This window comes from Pipistrellus kuhlii, unplaced genomic scaffold (genome assembly GCF_014108245.1).
Source record: "Pipistrellus kuhlii isolate mPipKuh1 unplaced genomic scaffold, mPipKuh1.p scaffold_m20_p_3, whole genome shotgun sequence".
NCBI lineage: Eukaryota > Metazoa > Chordata > Mammalia > Chiroptera > Vespertilionidae > Pipistrellus > Pipistrellus kuhlii.
The window spans coordinates 43086587-43105497 of record NW_023425529.1 but is presented as its reverse complement, the minus strand read 5'-3'; the positions used below and the strand labels follow the sequence as shown (position 1 = coordinate 43105497).

At 39.5% G+C, this 18911-nt stretch overlaps 1 protein-coding gene across 11 annotated transcripts in view; it reads right to left on the bottom strand.

Annotated features, from left to right (window-relative positions):
* DIP2B (disco interacting protein 2 homolog B) overlaps window positions 1–18911 on the bottom strand; it is a 226795-nt gene that overhangs the window by 95225 nt on the left and 112659 nt on the right. For 9 of the 11 annotated variants that reach the window (XR_004991050.2, XR_004991051.2, XR_004991052.2 and 6 more), the window contains exon 2: window positions 18545–18616. The exons of 1 other annotated variant lie outside the window; for it this stretch is intronic. Coding sequence is in view for 5 of the 10 variants with exons in the window: in XM_036456024.2 (XP_036311917.1) it covers window positions 18545–18616 (72 nt within the window). In the remaining 5 variants the exon portion in view is untranslated. Of the gene's footprint in view, window positions 1–18132; window positions 18379–18544; window positions 18617–18911 lie in introns of those variants that run through there. One more of the 11 variants, XM_036456025.2, reaches the window with a different exon arrangement.

Genomic DNA, 18911 nt, shown 5'->3' with positions numbered 1-18911 from the left:
TTCATACCTTGTTTCATTTGTTGGTTTTATTACTCTAGAATAGAAGTCAGCAAACCATAGCCCATGTCTATTTTTATAAATAGTTTTATCAGAACACAATCACGCTCATCTGTTTACACACTGCCTGTGAATGCTTTGACACTGTAAAGGCAGAGTTGGTTAGCTGTGGCAGAGACCAGATGGTCCTCAAAAACTAAGATATTTACTATCTGTCTCATTACAGAAAAAGCTTGCCACTCCCAGGCTATACCAATAAAAGCTAACATTTAAGTGTTTGCTTTGTGGTAGGCACTGTGCATAGAAAAGCACACATAAGTTTTCACATTTTATCTTATTCCTCACAACAATCCTATAGTCAGTACTATCAACTTACTATAGAAAAAGAAGCAGAGACATGTATCATTTTATCCAAAGTCACAGAGCCAGAGAATGAGAGAGCCAAGATTCAAAACCAGGTCTGTCTCACCCTACTGGTCTCCACCAGAAAAGGTTATAAAAAGGTTGTGATGCCCTCGCCAGTTTGGCTCAGTGGATAGAGCGTCGGCCTGTAAATTGAAGGGTCCCAAGTTTGATTCCGGTAAAGGGTACATGCCCCAGTTGCGAGCTTGATCTCCAGTGGGGGGCATGCAGGAGGCAACCGATCAATGATTCTCTCTCATCACTGATGTTTCCATCTCTCCCTCGCCCTTCCTCTTTGAAATCAACAAAAAATATATTATTTTTAAAAAGGTTATAAAAATTCTCCCAAGACGTTAGAGGAAAGCAATCAGAATTAATAATTTAGTCTGCAAGTATCTAAATGCTTCAGGATTTCAGCAGCTAGACAAGCACTTATGTGTGTGTTTTTTTTTAATCACCTGTCTTTATGTGAAAGATTCTACAAAAAGCCCCTCTAAAAACTTTTGGCCATTCATTAGAGAACTTATTTAAAACATACTCCAATGTGATTTGGGGAACTTAGAAGAGGATATGGGGGAGGGGAGGTTAATGGTGACAGAAGGAGACTTGACTTGAGGTAGCGAACACACAGTGCAATATGCAGATGATATATAATAGAATTGTATACCTGAAACCTATATAATTTTATTAGCAAATGTCATCCCAATAAGTTTAATAAAAAAGTTAAGAAATATATTCCACTTTAACTTTAAATAGAGGACAACAAATAGGAAGAATCTATTTTTATCTACACGATCAGATGATACAGGAAGGAAATCACATTAGCACACATGAGGTACGTTGCTTGCAAATAGGCACAGAGAAAATGGTTTGACAGAGCGTCAGGTTTAAAATACTAGCTTTGGCTGGGACCGGTTTGGCTCAGTGAGAGCATCGGCCTGCGGACTGAAAGGTCCCAGGTTCGATTCTGGTCAAGGGCATGTACCTTGGTTGCAGGCACATCCCCTGTGGGGGGTGTGCAAGAGGCGGCTGGGCGATGTTTCTCTCATCGACGTTTCTAACTCTCTGTCCCTCTCAATTCCTCTCTGTGTAAAATCAATAAAATATATTAAAAAAATTAAATAAAAAATAAAATACTAGCTTTGTATTATTTTTTTTTTTTGGGGGGGGGGGCGGCATACTGAATATATAGCCAAAGTACCTATTGCTGATAATTTTTTAAATTAAATAAGCAGATTTGCTAGGATTGATCAAACCACCCTGCTAAGAAACATGGTACTTCCAAATTAGGTATTAGTAATCCAGAGTATGAAAGGAATAAATATAGCTTTGCATTTCACAGAAGATGGACAAAATTGGTTCATGTATTTTTACCATTGCGCTCTCACACTTAAGCTTTTACTTTGTATTTTTCAATGCAATTAATTAGGATAAAGAAGATAATGTCAGCTAAAGAATAAAAATTTAAACAAAGAAATGATGGGGGGGGGGGTGTGTGACAGGGGAACTGGGAACTAATACTTTTGTTTGAGGAAGAATTAGAGAGAATGAACATCTCTACTCAGATTATCACAGACCAAACCACAAGAAAATATAACACAAATACAGACATCTAGTGAGAACTGAGAACCAGAGTCAGATGGTACTTAGCTAAGAGATCTACTGAACTGGCACAAAAAAAAAAAAGGCCTCACAACACAATAGGCTCTTCACCAGGCAACATTAGAATGATGCTCTGCATGTTTACCTCAGCTCCCTCAGGGACTTAGTCATCCAAGCAGACCAGGTTTCATTTTGGTCTAAAACTTGAGAAACATTTCCTGTAGCTTGCCAGAAATAGAACAAAATATTGATCTGCAGTTTCAATAAGTGCCTGACAAATTTGTTCAGTGACCATTCCAGGTACCCAAATCATATTGTCACAAAAAACATGGATTCCTGACACAATAATCTTGATTAAAAAGTGTGATACAGCCCTAACTGGTTTGGCTCAGTGGATAGAGCCTGTGGACTGAAGGGTCCCAGGTTCGATTCCGGTCAAGGGCATGTACCTTGGTTGCGGCCACATCCCCAGTAGGGGGTGTGCAGGAGGCAGCTGATCAATATTTCTCTCCCATGGATGTTTCTAGCTCTCTGTCCTTCTCCCTTTCTCTCTGTAGAAATCAATAAAAAAAATATATTTAAAAAAGTGTGATATATCTATTCCAAGAGAGCCTCCCTAAAAGAGAAGTAAAAGGAAAAAAGGGTAAAATGAATCCCTAGGAATTGAGTCACTCACTTTAAGTATAACAGAGGCACTTAATAATGAAACTCTGTTAATCTTCTTGAATGTGAGTAATTACTCTCCAGTTGATATATGAATTCTATAAACTTTTATTCCCAGGTATTTGAGTTTACTTTTTAGAATATGAGTTACAAATATATTTTATTATGCATTGAAAAAACTGGAAGCAAATATAGAAAAATATTAATAGCAATTATTTCGTATGGTATATATTTTTCCATAGGCTTTATTGGATTTCTACAACTTACAAAAGTTCTCTATTTGGATTATAAAAATAATACATACTTACTTTAGAACATCAAGATGATAGTAAGAGTAAAGAAGAAAATGAAAATATTTGTTTTTCTTAATTTAAAGGTCACATCACAAAGAGTAGATTCTTACCATAAATTAAAGTAATATTCAGTCTTCAGCTTCCTAAATAATGACACTATGAGCAGGATATCCTTTTCCTATCTTCTAAAATCAATTGTCTCAATTTTGGAAGGCTTATTCCCACCTTAGCTTACTTGCCAGGACAACAGTTTGTTGTGGAAGGGGACAGAAAACAATGTAGCTGGGTCTCATCAAAGAGAGGAGGGAGGGTGTGGAAACACAGGAGCTCAGCAGGGTGTTATTTAACAGCATGCCCAGCATCAGCTGGGCAGGCAAGATGCTGCTTAAAGAGGAATCATTCCCTGGCCAGGGTTTCACCCCCCAACCAGACCTCAGGAATTACCTGGGGCCCGAAAGTAGAGATTTCTCTATTTAGAATAAGGTATGTACAGTTTCACTACCACAGTAAGACGACAAAAGCAAAGACAGAATTAACAATATATTAACATAATTAGACAGTATATGACATGAAAAATAGGTTGACTATAAAGACTCATGAAAAGGTCTAAATGAAACATCCTATATAATAAAACCCTAAAATGCAAATTGTCCCCTCAGGCGGTTGTCTGACTGGGAGACTAGGAGTTCAACCACTTGCTATGATGTGCGCTGACCACCAGGGGCAGCGTGGACATGACGGGCATTGATGATGCACTGCAACCTCTCGCCGGCTACCTGGGGGCAGGGGTGACGGGGACAGTGGTAGGGTGATAATGCAAGGTGTCTGTTAAGCTCGCTCTCACTCCCCCTGCTACCCTCCCCCGGGACGCCAGAGCTTGCACGCCCGGGATGCCCCCATGTTATGGTGCCAGGCGCCCGTGAGGAGCCCGCCCTGCACCTGTGGGGCCTCTTTCGGGTGAGCTGGGCCACAGCTGTCTGAACCACAGGGGCCTGTGAGTTCGCGCAGGAACCAGTCTGTGAGGGCTGCTGAAAGAGAGCACTCTGCCTGCCGCCTGCCTGACTTCTGTGCGGCAGGGCCAGGTGGCCCAGGGACCCACATGTGCCCTGGTCTACGGTATCCGGCCGCTCACTGCATCTCCACATGGGGACTGAGGCGGAGAGGAGTGTGAGGGGTCGGGGGTCCCAGGTGCTGCCCTCCCACGACAGACACTTGTACTTTGATCGCCAGCCAGGCCTAGGGACTGCACCTGTGCACAAATGTTATGCACCCGGCCTCTAGTTGAGCCATGTAAGAATACAAAATATGTATATAACATGATTACAACTGTGTATGTTAAAACTACAGGGGTGAGCAAAAGTAGATTTGTTTATATGGAAAATAACATAATTAATAAATAATTAAACAAGAATAAACTGTTTTGTGTACTCATAACTGTAAACCTACTTTTTCCCACCCCTGTATTCATACACAATCATAAGGATCAGAAGGGACGAAAAGTTCCTAAGTAGCTGGAATTAGGTTGTGGTGAGCACTCACATTTTTTAGTGTTTTGTTTAAAGTTATATATAAAATAAATTTAAAAAGGCATCAAATACAAATAAATGCTAGAATGACAGCTGCCAACTTAAATCAAGCATTCTTCAAAACGGCTAAATTCTAGTGTGAAACATATTTGAGATCCAAAGAAAAAGATTACTTACTAATTTTCATACAGTGACAATTTCAGTTTGCGGGTTCCAGAACTTTCAGTCTGTTATGCAGAATATCCACTAGGGGTCACCATTATGTTTAAATAGTGATGCGTTACAAGGTTTAACAGTAAGTTTAAGAAAACCTACAAATTTCAATTTCTTTTACAACACAAAGCCTTCTTTCTCCATGATCAACATGTACATAATTTATGTGGAAAGAGACATCAGACTCTTCTATGATTCTATTGTTTGAATACAATAACAATGATAACATAAAAAAAGAAGCTGCTATTTAACAGTATAAAACTATGTAAAACTTTCCATTCAGGAAGATGGAAGAAAGCAAGCCTCAGTTTTTCATCTTTCACCTCTGCTGATGATTTCACAGATATTCTCACATGTGAGAGGAATACACTCAAGCAGGCTGTGCTCTGAGAATCAAGGAAAAAACATTCAAATTTTTAGGAGTGAACAGAGCAGACACATTCATTGATTGGTCTTGGTGCTAGTGTCCAGAGAAGAAATATATTAATAACTGATCGCCAGTTCACATATGTCTTTTATATGTGAAATGTACAGAAAAGGAAAAAGAACAAGGCTCTCTGAGGCCACATAATGGGGAATTTAATCTGTATTAGAGCTTCAGAGAAGATCTATTAAAAAGAGACATTGATGTAGGCTTTAGCTAGGCAGAGAGAGGTAAAAGCCACCTCATACAAAAGCACGGTACTAGTAGAAGTCCGGTGAGGAAGAAAAATCTTGACAAGTCTAAGAAAGACTCCAGTGAAAGATGTAAAATGATACAAAATGAGGCTGAAGAAGAAAAGGGAGGTCAGGTCACTGGTCCTAAGCCAAAGGCACAGCCTTTGAAGGGACTTCAACAGGAAATGACAGAATAACTAAGATAATACATTTCTATGGCTCTTTTAACTTTCATGACACACCATCTCCTTTTATCTTTACAATAACACCATCTAATAGATACCAGCAAGGAAGCAGGACACCCACCACAGATTAATCTGTTTTTCTCTAGTGAGAATGTGTCAATAATCACCTTGAATCATTAGAATGGGAGTCTCCAGTCCACTTCCAAGCCAAGAAGGGTGGATGAGGATACCTTGAATCACTCAGGGAATCTCCCTGGGAGCTAACGCACCTCTGAGTCACTGAGGAGAGCGTTCCTCAGAAGGACAGGAGACTAACCTCACTCATTGCCTGCAGGAGAGAATGACGGTGTTTGCATTTGGAATCAGGAAAAGGGGCCATCAGCCTGATTCCTAAGGGTGGATCCAGGGAGAGAGGGATGCTGGGAGTTCCCGGTCTGCGAAGTGGCCAGCATCTGAACAGATCCTAGGCCCACCGCTTCCTGGGCCATTTAGTATCAGGAAAATGCTGTGCCTGGGGCTGAAGGAGTACCATACCAAGAGCTGTGCCTTGAGAATACAAGATGGTAACTTGGCCCAGGTGAGCACAGTGGGCTCCTCCATCAGAATGGCTACAGCGGGAAGGAGGCTCGGCTGTGGGTCAGCATTACTGGTCACAAGGAAGGAGCAGTGTTCACAGCACCCCATGTGGGGCTCTTCGCTTCTGGGTGTGGCAGCTGTCCATCATTCCTTTTGCACTACCTAGATCCCACTCCGTTCCTGGACAACTCAGGAGGAAAGAAGCCCCAAGAGGAAGAGAGCAGACTTCCTTCTGATAAGGCATATCGGGACAGATCTGATTACAATGTATGCTCCACTTCACAGTGACTATGACACTATCCAACCCTAGCAAATGAAGGGCAGAACAGGAATAAATAATTCCATATTCTTTCCATGATGATCCTCACTTGGGAAGGAACTTTTAAATCAAAATGAGATAAAAGACAATACATCCCACCCTCCACTCCTCCACACACAAAGAGGCCTACTAAATATTTATGTAGTTGGAAATGTTCTATAGCATTCCAAAGTGCTGTTCCAAATTTCAGTAGCTGGTTTTAAATTCATTTCCCTTTGAATTTCCACAGTACTTTGTTTAGAACTGTCATACAGTACTTATTTGACTTTATCTTTTATAGTCTTGATTTGTATACCTTATGTTATCTCTCCTACTATAGTATAAATAACTTGAGGTCAGAGGCTGGTCTTAACTCAACTTGTATCTCTAGCAGTAATTGACTCTGGCTAGGTCTTATGCATTGCCAGCACCCAGTATTTTGGTTAAAATAAGTAATTAAGATCTTGTCTGTCTCCTCATTTCCACCAATGATAGTGGGTAGCTAGAAAAAAACAAAGACAAAAATGAAGAGATAACAATGTACAGGATATGATGAGTGTAAAGCTGAACGGCTACTCATTTGGGTATCTCTACCATATAAGCTTTATGCAAAAATGTGTGCCTCTCAGAGATTCATACAATTACAGGAAGTCATCAAGAGGCCTCTATCCTTGAGATGAGTTACCAGGGACTTTAGAGAGAGAGAGGATAGAACATGGAGCTTTCTTTTGTTTCATTTTAACTTAGTCATATACCACTTGCACAATCTCAAAGGTAGGACTGAACACAGAAGAATATGATGAAAGAGGCGTGGAATAACTAACAAAAGCAGCACACGTGCACACATATGGGAATACCGGTGCGCAAATACCCTCTCGCAAAATAAGCAGCAATCACAACAGTAATCCAAATTTGGGAAAAACCTTTGGGTCACCAAAACTTCTTACCTAGACAAGCTAGAGAATGTTAATATATAACCACATTCAGAATGTGTTGTCTTACCCCTAAAAGGGCAATAGGTAAAATCTGGGGTTAGAATAATGTGGCAACCTGGGCCAAGAGCAAGTTAACCAATGCAATCCTATTTTGAAGCAGGAGATACATAAAACTAAATAAAGCAAAAGATAGCAGAACAAAGTCAAAGGAAGAAAATCAAACACACAAAGGTCACAATCTCAAATACACAGACAGAATGGAATGCTTAGAACAATGGCACCAAAACCAGAAGCTGCAGTACTATCCTAGAGCAAAAGATGTGGAGTCCTGAAGGAGATGCCACTGCTGAACCTCAAGGGCAATTTAAACAGCGGGAGAGTTGCAAAACAGAGCTGAGGCAGGGCTCTGCTCAGGCCCATCCAGAGGAGGGAGGCCTCCCAGTTTCAACACCTTCCTGGGCTGTTGTGGAGACAGTATGATCAGCTTGCTGGTGAACAGCCAAATGAGCTACTAAGATCTTTGAGATTTTTTTCTTTATAATTAATTTTGATTATTTTTACATTTATATTTGAATTGTGAATATGTCAAAATTGTTAATTTATAAAGGTAGAATTATAGACATTCCTTATAACGAGTACAACCTGTAAGAAAATAAATGTAAATTAACCAATGTAGAATTTTAATTTCTATTTCTCCATTATAAAACTGGAAAAGTGTATATTCAATTTTATCTTCATATTTGACAAAATGTTATGTGACTGATCTATGCTAATTATTCTTTATTACTCAGTTGTGAGAAATTACAATGATTTCATTCATGCTAATCATGTAAATGAGAACTATGTTTAAAAATATTAAAGGATTTGAATTTTGTTCTCTATTTGAACCAAACAAAAGAATGAAAATGTATAAATTTTAATCTGCTGTGATAAAATTCATAAGAAAATTGCATAAATTTTGAAAATTTAAAAGTATCTTTACTGACTTTTAGAGAGAAAGGGAGAAAGAAATATCTATGAGAGAGCAATCTCCTGCATGCCTCCTACTGGAGACTGGACCTGTGCCTTGAGCTGGAATCAAACCAGTAACCTTTGGGTGCATGAGAGGATGCCCAACCAACTGAGCCACACCAGCCATGGCAGATCCGAATTTTTAACAATTACAATGCCTATTGTCCAAAATCAGTTTCTGAAATCCCTTCCTTAAAGAAAACTCTAGGGAGCATATTTATGTATGTACACTACAGAGATCTTTTAGAGTGATAGAAATTATCTTTGCACCGATTCTTTAAATAGATATATATATAAATGGCTAATATGCTAAGTGTCCAACTGTTCGATCGATCATTATGATGCACACTGAACACCAGGGGGCAGACACTCAACACAGGAGCTGCCAATGATGTGCACTGGCCATTTACAGAGAAATGGTGCAGGGGACCTGAAGCCCACAAAGCAATACTCGGTTTCCCCTAAGTGGGGCACAGGCCCTGCCACCACCTCGAGCGACAGCCCACCAAATATCAGCCAATGCTGCCAAGACCCCATGGCAAAATGCGGCTCACAGCCCAGCCAGAAACGATGGCTGTGGGTGCTAAGTAATGATGTCATGTAGCAATGCCTGGCTTCTTCTCCCTAGCGATTGGCCATCCTAATATATAAAAACCTTGGATCCGTCACATCCACAACGACTGGAAGCTTGACCAACTGGAAGTCAGTCCTGCAGTCAGTTCTGGGTTGCCATAATGACCCAGCACTGACTGTTGAAGGGGCTGCAAATCAGGCCCGGAGAGAAGCCTGAAGAGAGAAGCAGGATCTGATCCGTAGTCTCTATGGCATCTGTTGATCAGCACTTGCCTCTCTTTCTTTCTAGGCCTGGCCAGCAGCTGTGCCTCCATTTCTCTCTAGGCCTCCCCCAGGGCTGCTGTTCAGTCCTGCCTTTCTGATCAGGCCCTGCTGATAGGCCCAGAGTCGGTGACTGACATAGAAACCAACCAATCAGAACCAAATCTGGATCAACTGTGGGAAGCCAATGGCTGCCTAGGAGGCAGAGCTTTTGATGCTGACTGGAATAAAAACTGACAAATCGAAACCAAATTGGCTGGCAGAGGAGGGTGAGATCAGGCCAGCAGGGGAGGGCATTTGGGGATAAGACCAGGTAGGCAGGGGAAGGCAGATGAAGGCAAGATTAGGCCGGGAGGGGAGGGTACTTGGGGGTGACCAGGCTAGTAAGAGAAGGCCATTGGGAGCGATCGGGCCAGCAGGGGAGCAGTTAGGTGTTAATCAGGCTGGCAGGGGAGTGGTTAGGGGGGATTAGGCTGGCAGGCAGGTGAGCGGTTAGGAGCCAGCAGTCCTGGATTGTGAGAGGGATTGGCTCTAAACTGGCAGCCGGACATCCCCTAAGGGGTCCCAGATTGGAGAGGATGCAGGCTGGGCTGAGGGAAAACCCTCCCTCAGTGCACGAATTTCATGCACTGAGCCTCTAGTCTATAAATATAAAAGGCAAATATGCTAAGTGTCTGTCTGCGTAATGATGCCGGCTTCCTCTAGCTAGTGAATAGCCTCCTTGCAGTTTCTTCAGCCCAGGAACCTGACTTGCTTTATAGCCAGGTGCAAACATTTTACACTTTAACTAAATGTCTGTGAAGTGTTTTCCTGTGCCTCATGTCATTTGAGCCTCACAGAAGTCCTGGAGTAGGCAGATAGGAGACTTGATAGAATACTACTTTCTTTTCATTAGCCGAAAAACAGAGATTTAGAAAGCTTAGAAACTTGACCGACTAAAAAGAAATAAGAAATGGTGGACCTTGAAAATGATTGCAGGTGTTCTCACTGTGCAAAATATAGTCAAACACTGCTACAGTTAAATATTTTACCCTTTGTTCTCCCTGCATGATCTACAATAATAATCTGCTTCGTGTTGACATTTACTGCCATGTTGCTGACAATTACCTGAAAGAGAAGTTGGGTGCTTCACTGGGCTGAATGAATTTTAGCTAAATCAGAAAGCAGGTCTAACTAAGCAAGTTTATTCTATATCTATAAAAAGCTAACTTGACTCATGCATGCGCAATACATATAAAGCTCTCGCTGGTGCCAATCGCATGTGTGCATTTCAATCTGTCATTGCTGATCATTAATTTGGTTGACACTTCTATTATAAAGGGCAAATAGCAATATTAAAATATTTCTTCTAATTAATTTAATTTCAATGGGCAAGATTTGTGCACTGGGCCAATAGTGTTAGGATAATGGATTCTGATTAAAAATGAGCACTTATATCTGTCCTCACTCTTTTCCAAAATGCCACTAGAATGATAATGAAGGCTTGTAGCAGGACAAGAAAACAATCAATTCAGATAAATACAAGGAGAGAGGCAGTACCAAGCGTTGTCTCTACAAAAATAATAATGAGACTAATAGATTGTGTAAGAAAGAAAGGAAATGTAATCCTAGTAAACCAAGTGACTTAACTGTGACCAATCTATACATAATCATAATATATTATAATAATCGTAAAAATAAACAGTGAATGTTGACTTAGCCACAAAAAAGCAATATATTGAACATACAGCCCAGAATGAGTATGATAAGGAGATGTGAAGAACAGGGGAAAGGGGAAAAGGGAGTGTGTGGTGTCTGTGTGGCGGAGGGAGAAATATGTAAGATTGAAAAATTCTAATTTCCTTTTTATAATAGTAAGAGATTAATAAATCCTGCCAAAGCCGGTTTGGCTCAGTAGTAGAGCGTCGGTCTGCGGATTGAAAGGCCCCAGGTTCGATTCCGGTCAGGGGCATGTATTGTACATTGGTTGTGGGCACATCCCCGGTAGGGGGTGTGCAAGAGGCAGCTGGTCGATGTTTCTCATCGACGTTTCTAGCTCTCTATCTTTCTCCTTTCCTCTGTGTAAAGAATCAATAAAATATATTTTTTTAAAAAGAGAGAGATTAATAAATCCTGCCTCAAATTGAAAAAAGTCAAGAGAGGTGGTAAAATGTTACTTAGAAACACAGAGTAAAAGCCAGGAGAAACAGAAGAATTGAAGGAAGGAATCTCCGGGGGGAAAGAGGACGCTGCTTATTTTTATTGTTAGAAACCTCCTACAACCATTTGATTATTTAAAATAAATGCATTAATTTGATTTAAAAATAAAAATAAAGAGAAATGTTAAATCTCAGATGAGAAGCAACATACTGTGCACAGTCTTGAAGTTTAGTAGACCTAACTGGAAAGGTTAACTGAGGATGGAGACAAGCTGCCAATCTGAAATCTGCTTCTTTCATTACCTGACACTTTCCTCTTCTAAAAGAGATGTTTATTAAAGGAGATACTGGGAATTCTAAATGTTCTTCCTGTTCAGTTCCACAGACATTTATAGAACATTTATTATATGCCAGGTACCAATGCTAAAAACTTGGAACATAAAGAATAAAAATGACAATAATAAACTTTAAAAACATTCCTGACTTTAAAGATCTTAAGATCTTAAAGCTAGTCTGTTACTTGTATTCAAAGGAGTATCTTAAAGATTAGATCACAGAATCAGCCCAGGAGAGTTGCTCACTAACACAAAACTTTTCATTTTCCTGAAACTCCAAGAGTAGCCAAGAATGACTAATTTACAGAGGAGTTAAAGTATTTGTGGTTTGAGAATGCAATTCTTTGAGGCATTCCAAAAGAAAGTTAATTTCTGGCTTCTTTCCCTACAAGTATGCTAATTCGGACATGGGGAAGCTTTATATGGAGGCTCGAGAGCTTCCAACCACTGAAAGATGTTCTCTGGGCTCTTCTCTTCAAAGAACAGATGGCTCAGAATGAAGAGATGTGAAGCTACCATACTTTCATTTCTCCCAGGCCTCTCACAGTGAAAGCATTTTGAGACCCTGATAATGATTTTAACCTTTATCAAGATATGAATTTTTCATATAGCATGACCCTTTCAGATAAAGTTTGGGTTTTATTTAACTAAAGAAACAACAATCAGTTCCAAAGTTGGAAGATGTAAGTGATTTTCTTTTTTTCTTTAAAAAAATATATATTTTATTGTTTTTTTTACGGAGAGGAAGAGAGAGGGATAGAGAGTTAGAAACATCGATGAGAGAGAATCATCGATTAGCTGCCTCTTGCGCATCCCCTACTGGGGATGTGCCCTGGACCAGAATCGAACCTGGGACCTTTCAGTCTGCAGGCTGATGCTCTATCTACTGAGCCAAACCGGTTTCAGCTGTAAGTAATTTTCAAGGATAATTCTGACACACCATATTTTTGTCATACAGTGACTTTAGAATCTAATCCCTGTGATATTAGTGAATTACATTATGCTCATCATTAACCAAAATTGTCCTTACTTGACTTCCACTAATTTCTAAGTATTTTATTCAAATCTTGTATTCTCTTTCATATTTTTCCATTCTCCCTCTTACATTCTTAATTATTTTCTAAAATCTTAAAGATTTATGTAACATTTGAGAAATCTAAAATATATGTAAATATGCAACCCAAGATAACTCAACTCCAAATCAATTTAATAAAGAAAATTATTCCCTAAATTTTTAGATAATATTAATTTTTAGAAAAGTATGTACATAATTGTTCTAATAATACAGAGCAGCAGGCAGTATTAATTTTTTGTTTCAAAAGAGACCAGTGGAGAATGTTACTTTTATACACTACACTCAAGCAGCCACCCTCACAATGAAGCATGTTGCACCTGGAGTGCATGACATCTATATGGTAATGGCAAGAGTTTGGAAGAGACTGAATTCCTATAGAAGTAAGGAGTAGAAAACTCCTACTAACAGCAGTAAAATGAGTTTCATTTCATTCTATCTCAGACATTAATATAATTCAGGAAGTTTAAATTTTTCATTCCAATTCCACTAAAAAAATCAAACTAAATACCGTCTTCAAAGTCTACAAAATATATGGGATAAATAAGCCAAGGAGTATTCTCTATTTTTTTTACTAGAGAACCTAATAAATATAAATTATCCACCAGCCCACAACTGACCCTTTTGGGGAAAGATATGAATAGGTTCAAGAACAAAGGTGGACAAAGAAAATAATAAACATTAAAAAAAAAAAATTCTATTTAACTTAAAAAAAAAAAAAGAATAAACATGAATTGAGAGAATTTACCACTAAGAAAGAATCATTAGGAAGAAGGAAATTGAACTGAGAAGAAGTGATATACAAATGAAGAATGAATAAAGAAACAATATTAACCACCATTAACTACATAAAAAAACAATAATAATTGGTAATTGAGGAAGCATATAAACAAGGTGGCACTAAAATGAAAGATGGGCAGTGATGGTAGTAAACATAAAATCATTTTAAAGCCCTTGTGTTCCTTGGGAAAAGAATTAAGATGTCTAATAACTCTAAGACAGTTTAGATTTTTTTTTTTAAGCCTTAAAATAGAAACATTACAGGAACAAAGACAGCTACTCATGATAAAAGGAAGAATACACACAGAAGACATAATATGTACCTACCGGTAGAAACATAGTTTTAAAACCTGTAAAACAAAACTTTACAGAGCTATAGGGAAAACTAACAAACTCAAGTCATGGTACAGATTTTTCAACACACTATCAGAACTGATAGAGCAAATAATCAAAAAGTTAGGAAGAACAGAAAAGATCTGAACAGTTTGGTTAAATAGTTTGAATTAATGGACCAAAACCATCCATTCAACAAATAAAACACAAATAGATGAGTTATAGAAATTTACCAAATACTAGGCCTGTCTTAACAGATAACGAAGACTTAATTTTGTACAAGCATGATCTCCTGACCAGTGAAATTAAGAAGCAGTTATCTGCCCTGGCCAGTCGCTAAGTGGTTAGAACATCAGCCCTCGGACCGAAAGGTTTTAGGTTTGATTCCCAGTAAAGGGCACTTTGGCTGCAGGTTCCCAGCCCTGGTAGGGGCATGTGCCAGAGGCAGCCAAACGATGTGTCTGTCTGTCTGTCTCTCTCTCTCTTCCTCTCCCTTCCCCACTTCCCCTTCTTTTCCACTCTCTCTAGAAATCAATGTAAAAAATACCCCCAGGTGAGGATTAAAAACAACAACAACAAAATCCCACAAATATCTTAGGAAAGAAGACAGAAAATCTAAGCATCCAATTCAGGAATTTTTTTTAAAAAGTTCTAATAGTGTTAGAATATAAGAAAGGAAATATATATATATGAGCAAAAAATTATAAATAAAAAATTAAAGACATGCTTAAAAAAATCAACAAAAATGAAAAGCTTGTTCTTTGAGCTTCTGGGAAGACTGATCAACAGAAAAGAGATACAAGAAAACAATATAAACAAAGCAACAGCTTTAAAAACAAAGAGAATGATGTGGATAACAGAAACTATACACTTCAACAAAACTGGCTAGTGAAGAAACAGAAAACTGATAGAACTTAGTGACAGATAAGAGATGGGGCCTGGAGGAGATGCTGAGGATGACTTTGAAGACTATAACTTGCTAGGTTTATGGATGTGAGCTCCATTTATTCAGAAGGAGGAAACTAGGAGAGAGGCACTGAAGCAGGATGGATATTTTTTTTGGTTAGTTTTATAGTATGTATGTACTGTATACATGTAGGAGGAGTTGGTGCTAGTGGTAGGCGTGGTGTAAGTCATAAATTTAATGGCTATGTTGGATATGTTGAAATAGAGGTTCCTTTCAGATATATAAATGGAGATGTTAAGTATGCAATTAGATCTAGGATCAGGAGCTCAGGAGATCTGGGTTGAAGATACCTATGGGAGTTACCTGTATTTAAATGATAATTAAAGCCACAAGTATGGTTGAAATACCCTAGGCAAATAGAGCACTGGTTCTCAAAATGTGGTCCCTCAACCAGGAACCTAGGCCAATTCTTGGGCCCATCCTGGACCTTCTGAATCAGAAACCCTGAGAATGGGGTCCCACAATGTTATTAACAAGCCCTCTGGTGATTCTGATGCAGGCTAAAATTTGCGAACCACTTATATAGAGTGAGACATCAATAGGGTTTGGGACCTTGCCTTGAGAGTTCCAACATTTAACAGAGCAGAATGAGCCCCCCAAGATGACTAGGAACAGCAGGAAGAGGGAATTAGGAAAATAAGGAGTGTTTCAAAACAAGTGTTTCAAGAGGTAGAGTGGCAAAAACTACTGCAATATCACTTACTGAAAGGATTGGAATGAGCTGAGAAGTGAGCAAGAGTTGAGAAAAGAAAGATGTAAGTACAGATAATTCTGAGCAGTTTGATCATCAACAGGAGAGAGAGGGTGGAGCTGGAAGATGCTGACAAGGAAGCATTTTAAAAAAATTTTTATACAACAGTAATAAGCATGATAAACTGCCAAGGGGAAGAATCTGGATGAGAGGCAGAGTGACCGTACAGGAGAGATGGGGAAGTGACGGCAATAGCATACTTTAGAGCAGCGGTGGCCAACCGGTGGCCTGCGGGTCACTGGTGGTCTGTGAGGTCCAAAAGGTTGGCGACTGCTGCTTTAGAGACAGGGGCTGTGCAGCTGTCTGCCTCGGCAGGAGGAGCACTTTATTGCCAACAGTGTTTAGAACTGCTCTACATGGTGACAATAAAAGGCTGGCCAATTTGTTGTTGGTTTCATTATCACTTTTTAAATTCCTACAGATCCTGTACCCCTTATTCCCACTGCCCTCTCCTTGTTGTCACTGAATAATACCCTGTTTCCCCGAAAGTAAGACAGTGTCTTATATTAATTTTTGCTTCCAAAGATGCACTAGGTCTTATTTTCAGGGGATGTCTTATTTTTCCATGCGCTAGGTCTTATTTTTAGAGGATGTCTTATTTTCAGGGAAACACGGTAGTATAAGGTATCTGAAGAGGGGTAAGGGGATTGGACTTACAGCACAAGTGGAAGAACTATCCTTGGATAAGAGGGACAGATTACCTTTTTTTTTTTTTTAATATATTTTATTGATTTTTTACAGAGAGGAAGAGAGAGAGAGAGAGAGATAGAAACAATCGAAGAGAGAGAAACATTGATCAGCTGCCTCCTGCACTCACCCCATTGGGGATATGCCCGCAACCAAAGTACATGCCCTTGACCAGAATCGAACCCAGGACCCTTCAGTCCGCAGGCTGGCTCTCTATCCACTGAGCCAAACCGGTTTTGGCCAGATTACATTTTTAACCCAGAAGGAAGAAGGTAAACAGGATGAACACAGATGTGGCAAGTGGGGTGGTTGGTAACAGAAAACTGAAGGAATACCATCAATGGGTTCTATTTCCCCCATGAGGTGATCTGTAAGACCCTTCCTGCTGTGAGACCACTATGTCACATTTTCCTGGCCTACAGCAATTCAACATCTGATTTGTCACATCCACACTCACTAAGCAACCTCCCATTTGTGATCTGGCTTTGCACGGGGCAAGAATGTGTTAACCACGCAGACTTGAGTATATCTCAGTGTTTTCTCATAGTAAATTGATCACTGGTTTCCATGTAGCCTGACTACAGATAACAGATCACGGTCCTTTTTATGGTTACGTTTCTTATTGAGTTATTTTCTTAGGATCTGATTGCTTTTACAGCAAGTGAATAAAGTAAATCTCTGGGCTCACTGAGAAATGGGCCAGGCCCACAATTCATCAGCCAATCAGTGTTCCCCTTCTCTCTCATGCGTTCCTTAGCAAAGGCTGGCTTTCATTAGCTGTCACTGACCCAATTTCTAGTTCTTCCCTCTGAATTCATTTTAAAAAGAATATATTTTATCTATTTTTTACAGAGAGAAAGAGAGAGGGACAGAGAATTAGAATTGATGAGAGAGAATCATCTATCAGCTGCCTCTTGCACACCCTCTATTGGGGATGTGCCCGCAACCAAGGTACATGCCCTTGACCGGAATCGAACCTGGGATCTTTCAGTCTGCAGGCTGACGCTCTATCCACTGAGCCAAACCAGTTCGGCTGAATTCATTTCTATATAATCTGTTCATTAAGATATTTTAAACTGGTTGTCACTGCATGACCAGTGGTTTTTGTAGAGAGAAATTTCCAAGAATAATGCAAGAAATAAAACAATGACCTCAGTAAAACATATTGGTATATCACCATTATTCATTTACTTTCTCCATTATTCATTCAACAAATATTTACAGACTATATACCCTGCATAAGGCTCGATATTAGAACTGTAGGGTATACGAAGTTCTCAAAGTATTTGTAATCAAGAAACTAAAAGCAATTAGCTCCATAAAGAATAGGCTTGCAAGAGGGGAATTAGAAAAAAAAATACTTAAAAGTAAAAATAATTAAAGCAGCAATAAGTTATTGAAAGAAATCCCGAAATCTAAGTAACTTTAAAAATATGACGACTCAGAGACAGACAGCCTTGCCTGGAAGCAAAGATTACGGCAACCCCTCTGGAATCGAATACAAAGGTGACTCAGAACTTTGTGATATATAAAGATGTGCCAGGCCCTGGCCCGATAGCTCAGTTAGTTGGACCATCAACCCATATACATAAAAGGATTCGGGCTCCATTCCCAGTCAGGGCACATATCTAGGTTGCAGGTTCTACCCCTGGTTGGGGTGCGTCCAAGAGGCAAGCAACTGATGTCTCTCTATGTCTGTCTTCTCTCTCTCTCTCTCCCTTCCTTCCTCTCTCTCTAAAAATAAAGACAAAAAACAAAAACAAAAAACATCCTCAGGTGAGGATTTTTTAAAATAATAGTAAAGAACATGGCAGTCTCTTTGCAGAAGAAATAAGTCAGACTTTAAGTTAATTTAAAAGTTAATTTAGGGTTCTTACCCCTAAATCCTCAGGTACTCCAGTACTTGAGCTGCCTTGCAATAGTGAATCTCATTCCTTCTTACTTTTGCTCCCCTTGCTCTCTCTCCATCACAGTCTGTGTCCAGGCATAAATAAGATGCAGTTTTTCCATGACCTGGAACTTTCTGCTTTTGAATCATATCAGCTATGCAGATACACTATCACCCAAGCGTTATGTAAATGATTTGATGACCTTGGGTATTTTAAAAGTGCCTAGCACACAGCAGATGCCCAGTTAAGATTCATTTCCTCCTTTCTTTCCTTCCGTTTTTTTCTCCCCTCTGGTGAGGAAGGGAGGGAAAAACAGGAACCAACTAAAGACAGATCTGTAAAACAGCATTTTTTTGGTGTAAAAATACTGAAAAGGTTTAAACCACTTCTCATTGCTTACCTTGTGTCTGTGGGATGTAAGGAGACAGAAGTTTTGACCTTTTCTTTTCATATCCCTTCTGTGTGATGTCCCCTAAAATAGCAAGAAACAGAAATACGTTATGCATTATTCTTACACGGTGCTTTTCACTGTAAAAATAAAATTGATTACTGAGAACTACAGAATTACCACACAGAGAGTAGGAAAATAATGTTAGCTCTTTGCCAGGGATTCTGCTATGTGTGATTTCCCACAGGCTTGGAGCTGACTTCTTGTGGGAAATGGTAGGGCTTGTCCTTACACTAATCTAGCATAGCAATATGCTGCGTACCATGTCAGATGTTCCTGAGCTCCTAGGTACCCCTCGTTTCCTTGGTATTTAATGTAA